The 11,153-nt window shown below is 40.7% G+C and overlaps 1 protein-coding gene across 1 annotated transcript; it reads left to right on the top strand.

Annotated features, from left to right (window-relative positions):
* The first annotated feature begins 2,318 nt into the window (after nucleotides 1-2,318).
* Nucleotides 2,319-4,400, top strand: LOC125208529 (MATE efflux family protein). Its single transcript, XM_048108168.2, has one exon. The coding sequence runs from the start codon at nucleotides 2,891-2,893 to the stop codon at nucleotides 4,307-4,309; it is 1,419 nt and encodes a 472-aa protein (XP_047964125.2). The 5' UTR covers nucleotides 2,319-2,890; the 3' UTR covers nucleotides 4,310-4,400.
* The last annotated feature ends 6,753 nt before the right edge of the window (nucleotides 4,401-11,153 follow it).

The raw sequence follows: 11,153 nt of genomic DNA, 5'->3' as shown, positions 1-11,153 counted from the left end.
GCAGTCGACCAACATCCCTCACAGACGCCTCCATCCTATTCTTCACGCTCCGGTAGGTTCTTCATCTTCTCTGGCGTGGCGTTCATATTCATTTTCTTCCAAGGGTGCTTTATAGAATATTATTTGTCAAATCTTAATTAAAAAAACGTCTTAATTGAATAAATGAGCTTGGCAGAAAGTGTAACTTCTTTGCATCAAATATTATGTAATGGTTGTAAGTAATATACATTTATTCGACCTATTAATATTTTTAATAATACTGTCCATATTCCTCTTATTTTGCAATATGCATTACATTTAATGATTATATAATTCCACATCTTAATCTCCCGTTTAAGATTACAAATTCAATATTAATTAAAGTATATATATTCTAAGTAAATATCTCCAAAACTCATTTTTTTATATGTGGACGGAAAGAGTAATACCTCTGCTTTACCGTAATACTCTATTCATCAAAATTTTGATATACTAATACTCCCATTTTATTTGTATCGAACCATTATTAATTATGTTTAGATCTCTATAAATGATATCGGCACTTCCCAATTAAGAAAACGTCGTAAGTTAAACTGCATTAGTGAGAGAAACCCCACCATAATCACTCTCGTAAGGAAAGATGTTAACATTTATTGGAGTGCCATCTATGTACATGAATCGCCGTCTCATAAGAAAATGTACTCTTTCATTTTTTAGTCCGTCCCATAAGAATATATATTTTTCAATTTTGAAAAATATTCTCTCTAATGAGGTGAGACTCATTCTCCACCAACAATACTTTAATTACTTTTTCTTTCTATATCTCTATTACTTTGTCAATTCTATATTAAAACTTGTGTCACATCTACAGTCCATATTAATGAAAATAAAAGGAATCTTGTATAGTGGAAGTTTGCACTATAAAAATGTAGACAGGAATCCCTTTTTCCACGTCAGCTATCTTTTGTTACTCTATTTACCATAAAGTATAAAATTTATTTTCAATCAATTAATGTTTATAAAATGATTTTCAATGTAAAATGTTTAAAAAAGTTCAGTTATGTACATACGTATACGTATGTTTATCATCACGCTAAATGCTCTAAAAAAAGCATCAGAACTAACCGTTTTTATTTTAACTTTATATTGCGTTTTATGTGATGCCTTAATTTATTAATATACAAAAACGTGCATAACGACTCTACATACCATATGCATGACTCAACAAAAGAACCTGAAATCTAACTAACTCAGATGCTGAAAGTATTAAATACTATTCCCTCCGTCCCGAATAATTCGGGTCACTTTGACCGGGAACGGATTTTAAGAATTGTAATGGAAAGTGGGTTGAAAAAGTTAATGGAATATGAATCCTACCTTTATGTATTAGTTTTATAATAAAATGTTAGTATGAATGAGTTAGTGGAATATGAGGTCCACTACCAAAAATGGTAAAAGTGAAGTGAGACAAATTATGTGGGACGGACCAAAATGGAAAAGTGGGACGAATTATTTGGGACGGAGGGAGTAATTAATATTATTATTATTATTATTATTATTATTATTATTATTATTATTATTATTATTATTCCTTATGTCCATAAAAAATAGTTTCATTTGTGGACGGCATGAATTTAATATGAAATTGGTAAAATAAGAATGAAGAAGAAAAAATAGGTAAAATAAGAGAAATATGAATGAAAAATGAATAAAGTATGAAAAATAACCTTTTTATTTTTAGAAATGAGACTATTTTTGTTGGACATCCAAAATGACAAATAGAGACTATTTTTTATAAACGGATTGAATATTGTTTGATTTATTATATTCTTAATATAGTTTGATTTGAGAAAAGCTATAAGGGGGTTGAACACTTTGCTTTTCCATTATTTTGCGGCTAGCTAACCGGCTACTAGTCAAGCCCAATAACTTAACAAAAATTATACACAATATTCTTGAATACTAAGATGTATTTATAAAATATTTGTACTATCAAATATTTCTCTTATTACGCTTTCTATAAACTGTTCAGAAAATTTTATATGGCTATTTTGATTTAGGTGTTTACAATTTTAAGTTTTACTAATATGAATACGCGTTATATTTATTATTGGATTCCATGATTTATTACATGATGTATATTATTATATCAATGTTATTACAAATATATATGTGGACTGTGGATCCAAAATATTTTCTTATATTAATCGGGCAATAAAAATAATATTGTAATGATTAATACGATGGGGGCTAGCTAATAAATTTAACATAGGCAGTGTAATCAGTAATGAATAAAAATTACTAGTACTAGCTTATGGAAATCACTTTGACTCTTCTCTATCTCTGTTTGTAATGGGCTCTTCTCAATCTCTATTTCTATTTATATACTCCATCTGATTATCTCTCCACAATTTTCATTCACTTCTCTTCCATCTCTCGCATAAGAATACAATTAACAGCACCCACTTCAATTCCCGCCTCTGCAAACTGTACTGGTACTGAGTCCGACATCAGCCAAGCCCCCGCTCCACTGTTCCTGACACAATCAAGCATGCCAAATTGATTTATGTATTAGTAGTACATTAACATCACAATCACATATTTCATTTTATCTCATATTCTACCTTTTTTAATATCAACATCAAATACACCTCCTTTACCAATATTAACCGAAATTGTTATATTGCATACTTTACCGTATTAATATTCGGTATACTAAAATTTCGGTATAACAAATTTCAATATTGTTATTGTAATACTGTACCAAACCTTAGTATGTTATAATCTACCCTCATCTCTATAAATCATAGCATGATGGCACTTCCCAATTAAGAAAACAGCGTAAGTTAAAGTATTAGTGAGAGAAACCCCACAATAATCACTCTCCTAAGCTTTATAGCAGAATAGATCAATGGAGCAGCAAAAACAGGTCTCGCCAGAAGAAACTCCCAATCTGGAGAAGGAGCTGAGAACGCAATGGCGGATGACCATCCCCTTGGCGGCGATGAACTTCACATGGTTCGCCAAAACCGCCATCACCACCGCCTTCCTGGGGCGCCTCGGCGAGCTCCCCCTGGCCGGCGCCACCCTCGGCTTCACCTTCGCCAACGTCACCGGCTTCTCCCTCCTCAACGGCCTCTGCGGCGCCATGGAGCCCATCTGCGGCCAAGCCTTCGGCGCCAACAACTTCCGCCTCCTCCACAAGACCCTCCTCATGTCCACCACTCTCCTCCTCTCCGTCTCCGTCCCCATCGCCTTCCTCTGGCTCCACGTCGACCTCATCCTCATCTACTTGGGCCAGCACACAGACCTCGCCGCCGTCTCCCGCCGCTACCTCATTTTCCTCATCCCCGATTTGGTCGTCATCTCATTCCTGTGCCCTCTTAAAGCCTACCTCAGCACTCAGAACGTGACCGTCCCGATCATGCTCAGCTCGGCCACCGCGGCCGCCATCCACATCCCGGCCACTCTGGTGCTCGCCCGCGCGAGGGGGCTGGAGGGGATCGCAATGGCAGTGTGGATGAGTGATCTGGTGGTGGCGGTTTTGCTCGCGATATATCTTATTTTGTGGGAAAGGCGAAAAGGGGGGAATTGGAAGGAAGGGGGATGGTTGGAGCAGAGTGGGGCAGAGTGGCTGAGGCTGCTGAAACTCAGTGGGCCCTGCTGCCTAACCACCTGCCTCGAGTGGTGGTGCTACGAGATCGTGGTCCTCCTCACGGGCCGCCTCCCGAGCGCGCAGCGCTCAGTAGGCGTCCTAGCGATAGTGCTCAACTTCGACTACTTGCTCTTTTCTGTCATGCTCTCCCTCGCCACGTGCGCGTCCGTGCGCGTGTCGAATGAATTAGGGGCAGGCCGCCCTTGGGCGGCCCGCCTTGCAGCGCGGGTGTCACTATGCGCGGGGGCAGGGGCGGGGGTGGTGGGGGCGGCGGCGATGGTGGGGGCGGCGGGGGAGTGGGGGAAGCTTTTCAGCGGGGAGAGAGGGGTGGTGAGGGGGGTGGGGAGGATGATGATGGTGATGGCGGCGGTGGAGGTGGTGAATTTCCCGTTGGCGGTGTGTGGTGGGGTGGTGAGGGGGACGGCGAGGCCGTGGGTGGGGATGTATGCGAATGTGTGTGGGTTCTATGTGATAGGGCTGCCGTTGGGGGTGGTGTTGGCGTTCAAGGTGGGGATGGGATTGGGGGGGCTGTTGGGGGGGCTTTTTGGGGGAGTTGTGGTTTGTTTGGTTTTGTTGTTGGTGTTTATTGCGAGAATTGATTGGGATGACGAATCTCACAAGGCGCTAATGAATCAGGATTTGGTTGATGATGAGGATCATACTCCCTTTAACTAATCCCTCGTGATTTCTACTACTTTAATTTGTTTCTTTTATAATAATACATGATATCTTTAATATTCATTTTATAAAAAGGGTAATTAGTTCATATCCGTTCTTGGTTTCAAACTTTTTCACATAAATTAACGGGAGAAGAGTTCCGAGTAAAACTGATTATATATTACTCCTCATTTTTCAAAATTTGAATTTGATATAAAAATGTCAATTCAATTCGGATTCCTACAAAGTCCAATCAGACTATAGATTTTCTCTGATTTGCACCAATAGAGACCAACATAGGATCTCCATTATAAATTTTGATCAGAGCAATGCATATCCGTCGTTGGTCTCAAACCATATGATTTATTTTAAAATTTTGAACTTATCCGATCAAACTGGTTAAACTTTGATGTGCAACTAGAGAGACCAAGGTTATCCACTATAAATTTGATTGCGCCAACTAAATCATGGAGATTGCAGTATGTGTATCCATAATAAGACCCTAGTACATACCTATTATTGGACAATTAATATAAGAGGATAGATAATGATAATTGATAACCGATCTTGTTTCTAAAAATCATGTTGAGCGATAAAACTAACCAAGTGGCACCAGAAATTGGTAGTTGACGTGACAAAACAGATTTTGAAACCATAAACTTTAATTGCAACAAACTGATCCCACATAGTCCATATATGGAAAATGATTGCATTGGAGAGATATTGTATTATATGCACACACTGTCACTAACCATATAATTATTTAATTTAAAGACGAAATCGGAAAAGGGGGGAAATGGAATTCCAGCAAGGAATGCACGGGGAATTATTGATTAATTATGTTGTACACGATACGGCACTTGAAGTTGTGGATGACAAATTTATACTACTACATAATTTAATTGGCTACCGTAATTAATTTCCAAAATTTTATTATGATGACTTCGATCAATAACATAATATACGTACGTACATATGCCTAGAGTTATTCAAGTGAAAGCAATTCCAAGTTAATTAGTGGGTGAAATTTCATGGCATTTTTATGTCGTACCAAATCATTGGCCCGAAAAAAGTAAACTCAACACTAATCTATTTAGCAATTATCTAACATAAGATGGTGGAGTCTTTTGACTTATATAAGTCTATTATTTGATTCCTTGATTTTATCTGATTATTATCAACTAAATACCAATCCATATATGAATCGGATTACCACTTAGAATTAGATCGTAACATCCTAATTCATAGCATACATTTTAAATATACATATCTTCCTTCACACACTAAGACAAAATGTCGTTTACGGAGCACCAAAATAATCATTATAATACCGAACACTTCTTAGCACCAAATGTGCTCGTACACGGCTCGTCGAACCATTCTGAGCAATTTCTTCCGAGCGTGAAATATAAACAATTTGAGCAACAAAAGGTGCTTGGTAAATTGTAACAGCCCGCCCTCCTAGGGTACAATAAATGCGGCGGCTGCTACCCAAAAACCGACTCCAAAGAAGTAAACATAGGCTAGGGTTTCATTAAAGTAGTATTGACCAAAAGAATGAAAGGAATATCAGAGTATTAATTGCAACAACTTAACCTAGAAGATTAAAGGAAGAAAGATATCATAAATGAGAATCAAAACCTTAAGAGTACGACATAGTATCCAAGACAAAATCACCAGAAAAGACTAAGGCCACAACCGAACGTAAGATGCAATTATTCCAAAAAGAAGTTTTAAAGAGTATCAAAAATCCAGCGGAAACGACCAAGAGAAAGTATAGTTATGTATGAAGACACAACTACGCTTAGTGTTCAACATATCCTCATTAATTAATTAAGCTGCTCAACACCCGCCACCACTCGTCATCATTCAACCTGCACATAAGGAAAACACATGCAGGGCTGAGTATTTTGAAATACTCAGTGGGCTCGTTGCCAAAACATTTTATAAGTTATGCCACCCTTACCAAGTGAACTCGAGTTTTAAGCAGTTATAAAAGAATATCACGAGTATCACAAAATATATTTTCATAGACTGGCCAGTCAAAATAACCTCCCATTTTCTCATAAATTATCAATCATTCCATGGTGCGACGAAAGTGTGGCCACACTTTTCGCCCACGAGACCGGCCGACTAGCAAGGACAGCTCTCAATCCCATTGTGTACACAGCCTGGTAGGGCTTGCGGCCCATACTCAGACCCGAATTCGTATAAGCAGATCAGATATCACATTAAAACAAACATAGGTATGACATAACAGTTAAACTACCCTTATATCTCCCAACAACATTTAGATAAAATAAAAGAGAGTTTTTAGAGTAAAGCCCACCTCGATTGCTTAGTTCTCAAGTAGTTTCGCTTTTCCGTTATCCGGCTTCGCAACCAAAGTTTCACCTTTTAATCACATAAGCACATATCACAAATTAGGTTCAATACTACTCTTACTCATGCATGTCTCATTACTTTTCCCCTCTTCCCAATGATTTATCTTATCATTACTAATTAATCAAGATCATGTTTATCACACCATAATATTTAACTATCAACCACACACTACACCACACAACAACACACACACACACGGTACACACACACCACACACTCACGGCACACACACACACACATGTTCCCACATCCCTTTTTATCCCTCTTTCACTCAACTAAGATGCATGAGGGTTCAAGAAGACCGATTAATCGGTTAGAAGAAGAAAAGAAGAGGTAGAAGAAGAACAACCATAACTCTTAAACAAAAATACCTCTTTAACGAAAAACAATCGGTAGAAAACAAGTATTAGCCTTGATTCTTCAAAGTTCTTGGATTGTACTTCAATTTCTTCTCAAAGGATGAAGGATTAATGGAGTAATGTAGAAGAAAAATTGAGAGAGTGAATGTGAGTGAGGGGGCCGAAAATTTGGGGTCTAGGGTTGGGGTGTTCTCTTATTTATAGTGCTCACAAGATCTTTTGGTAATTCGAATAGAATATTCGGTAAGATCTCATTCTCCCAATTAAATAAATAAAATAATATTGTGAAGTAGGGAAGAAGAATTAACAAAAATAGAAGATAGCAATATCTCCTAATTTTCGAAAATTAGGCTAGGTAATTAGCCATGGTTTTATTTTTGGTATTTTTCCATATAGAATAAAATATCATGGAGCAAAATAAAAATAAGAAAAATCCTCCATGAGGCAAGGTAGGGGCCGATTTCTATGCCTTTTAAATAAGGCATGGATTTTTGGATATTTACTAAAATAAAGTAAGGCAAGATCCCTTGAAGTATGGAAAGATTTTGTAGAATAATTAAATTCTAGGTATGGAAGGAAACCAAGTAAGGAATCAAATAAAATAAAACAATTCCTTCCTTCCCAAATATAGTGATTTTCGAAAATCACTAGAAAAACAAGGGGGCTCGATTTCTTCATCTCTAAATAAGGAAATAATTGGCTCTTGGAATTTAATTTGGATAAATATCCCAAGGATTAAATAAATTCCGGAAAAATAGAAATTCTCTCTCCAAGGGGTCTAGGGTTCGAAAATTATAAGAATTAGGGTGACAAGTATTTATGGAAATTTTCTCTAATATTCCCACTCACCCATAAACAATTAAATTGCCACATAGACTCACAAATAATTAAATCACATGCCACATCATTAAAAGAATTAGTTTGACTTTTCAAACTTTCACACAAACCCTAACTCAACTCGACCATATCAACTCACGAAATAAAAGCATTCTCGATGCCACGTCATCAACAATTAATTCTAGGGCTCAAAAATTAGGGTTCTAAAATCCGGGATGTTACATCCTACCACACTTAGAAAAATTTCGTCCCGAAATTTGGTACCTTTTACGGAAAGAGTTCCGGGTAAAGCTCTATCATCTTATCCTCACGCTCCCACGTGGCTTCCTCGGGCCCGTGGTTTCTCCATTGAATTTTCACGAAGGCAGTGGTTTTATTTCTCAAGGTTTGGACCTTTCGATCTAAGACTAACTGGGGTTGCTCCTCGTAGCTCAGATCCGGGCTTACAGCAATATCCTCGTAACGAATCACATGCTTCGGATCGAACACATACTTTCGCACTTGCGACACATGAAAAACGTTGTGCACATTCCCAAGGCTGGGCGGCAGCGCTAATCGATAAGCTACGGGTCCTACTCCTTCTAGAATTTCGTACGGCCCGATAAAACGTGGCTTCAGCTTGCCCTTGACTCCAAAACGCGCTATCCCTTTCGACAGGGATACTTTGAGGAAAACTTTGTCGCCAGCGTGGAACTGCAAGTCCGTCCGTCGAACGTCAGCGTACGACTTCTGTCTGTCCTGAGCTTCCTTCATTCGCGCGCGGATTCGCCGAACGATTTCGACCATTTCTTCAACTGCATCGAGTCCAAGCGCTCTTCATTCGCCAACTTCATCCCAGTAGAGCAGAGATCTACACTTTCTCCCATAGAGTGCTTCATATGGCGCTATGCCGATCGTTGCTTGAAAGCTGTTGTTGTAGGCGAACTCGATCAATGGGAGTGCGGTCTCCCAACTTCCGCCTCGGTCGAGCACTACGGCTCTCAACATATCCTCGAGAGTTAGTATCGTCCTCTCGGATTGTCCATCGGATTGTGGGTGAAAAGCGGTGCTAAAGTTCAAGCGTGTTCCAAGCTCGCGTTGTAGGCTAATCCAAAATTTCGAGGTAAACTTCGGGTCACGATCAGACGTAATCGTCACTGGGACTCCATGTAGTCGCACGATCTCTTGAATATAGATCCGGGCTAACCTATCCGATCCATGGGTTACGGGGATTGGTAAGAAATGCGCACTCTTGGTAAGCCGATCGATGATCACCCAAATCGCGGTGTTCCCTTTAAGGGTTTTCGGCAACGCAGTCACGAAATCCATAGCGATGTGCTCCCACTTCCACTCGGGTATCTCAAGTGGTTGTAGCTTCCCGTACGGTCGTTGGTGTAAGGCTTTCACCTGTTGGCAGGCTAAGCAACGTTCCACGAAAGCTGCGACATCTCTCTTCATGCCGTTCCACCAAAAGGACTTCTTCAGGTCCTGGTACATCTTCGTGCTTCCGGGGTGAGCAGTGTATGGGGTTTCGTGAGCTTCTCTCAAGATCTCGTTCCTAAGACTCTCGTTGTTCGGCACGCACAGTCTCCCTTCAAAGGTAAGAGCGTTATCGGAAGCCTCACTAAAACTTCCGGATTCACCGGTTCTCACTTCGATTCGAATCTCTTCTAATTTCTCATCTAGCCGTTGTGCTGCAACGATCCTCGTCCTTAGATCAGGTTCTACTACTAACGTGGCGATTCGACCTTTCACGGTATCGGGTGCTCTAACTACTTCTATCCGCAACTTACTCAACTCTCGCACTAAACTTTCCTCTCCCGATAGAAAAACAGCGAGTTGCGATTGGTCTCTACGGCTTAAAGCGGCTGCTACTACGTTTGCCTTGCCGGGGTGGTAGTTGATACCACAGTCGTAGTCCTTCACTAGCTCGAGCCATCTCCGTTATCACATGTTCAGATCCTTCTGCTCGAAGAAGTACTTCAAACTCTTATGGTCCGTAAAGATTTCACACCTAACTCTGTAGAGATGGTGCCTCCAAATCTTTAGGGCATGTACTACAGCGGCTAACTCTAAATCGTGGGTATGGTAGTTCAACTCGTGCGGTTTCAACTGTCGCGACGCGTAAGCGATCACCTTGTTGTTCTGCATCAACACGCATCCTAATCCGACTTTCGAAGCGTCGGTGTAAACTACGTAATCGACTCCAAGCTCTGGCACAGCTAACACTGGTGCGGTGGTCAATTTCTCCTTCAAAAGTTAGAAGCTCGCTTCACACCCGACGTCCAATTCACCTTGATTCCTTTCTTGAGTTGCTGGGTCATCGGTCTCGCTATCTTAGAGAATCCTTCTATGAACCTTCGGTAGTATCCTGCCAAACCTAGGAAACTCTGAATCTCGTTCTGCGTCGATGGCGATTTTCACTGCTGTACCGCCTCGACCTTAGCGGGGTCCACTCGGATTCCCTCTGCTGACACGATGTGTCCTAAAAAGTTGACTTCCTTCAGCCAGAATTCACACTTGCTGAATTTGGCGTACAACTTCTCCTTCCTCAACGTCTCCAGCGCGATCCGTAGGTGTTCCGCGTGCTCCTGCTCGTCCTTCGAGTAGACTATGATATCATCTATGAATACTAAGACGAACGTATCTAGGTACGGGTGGAAAACGCGGTTCATTAAATCCATAAACACGGCTGGGGCGTTCGTCAGACCGAACGGCATCACGACGAACTCGTAGTGACCATATCTGGTACGGAATGCGGTCTTAGGGATATCCTCTTTCTGCACTTTCAGCTGGTGGTATCCAGACTTCAGATCCATCTTAGAGAACACTCCGGCTCCTCGGAGTTGGTCGAACAGGTCATCTATCCTCGGCAAAGGGTATTTGTTCTTGAGGGTCAATTTGTTCAACTCTCTATAGTCGATACACATTCTCATTGACCCATCTTTCTTCTTAACGAAGAGCACCGGTGCGCCCCATGGCGAAACACTGGGCCTAACGAATCCTAAATCCATGAGCTCTTGCAGCTGAATCTTTAACTCCTCTAACTCCTTAGGTGCCATGCGGTACGGCGCCTTCGATATGGGTGCGGCTCCAGGTTCGAGATCGATCGTAAACTCTAACTGCCTATCGGGCGGCGGTCCAGGTAATTCATTGGGAAAAACATCGGGAAAATCTCGTACGACAGCAACGTCTTCAAGCCTCGCTTCCTCCTTCTCTTCTCCGTGGAGATAGACAAGGTAGGCCGGGCGTCCTTTCCTTATCATGGCGGTGGCTTGTAACGCAGAGACTATAGCGATTCG

The sequence above is a fragment of the Salvia hispanica genome, chromosome 5 (genome assembly GCF_029641045.1).
Source record: "Salvia hispanica isolate PSC_SH4W2 chromosome 5, Shi_PSC_v1, whole genome shotgun sequence".
In the NCBI taxonomy this organism is placed as follows: Eukaryota; Viridiplantae; Streptophyta; class Magnoliopsida; order Lamiales; family Lamiaceae; genus Salvia; species Salvia hispanica.
Note: the sequence above shows the minus strand (reverse complement) of the source record. Positions and strands in the feature narration are given on the sequence as shown.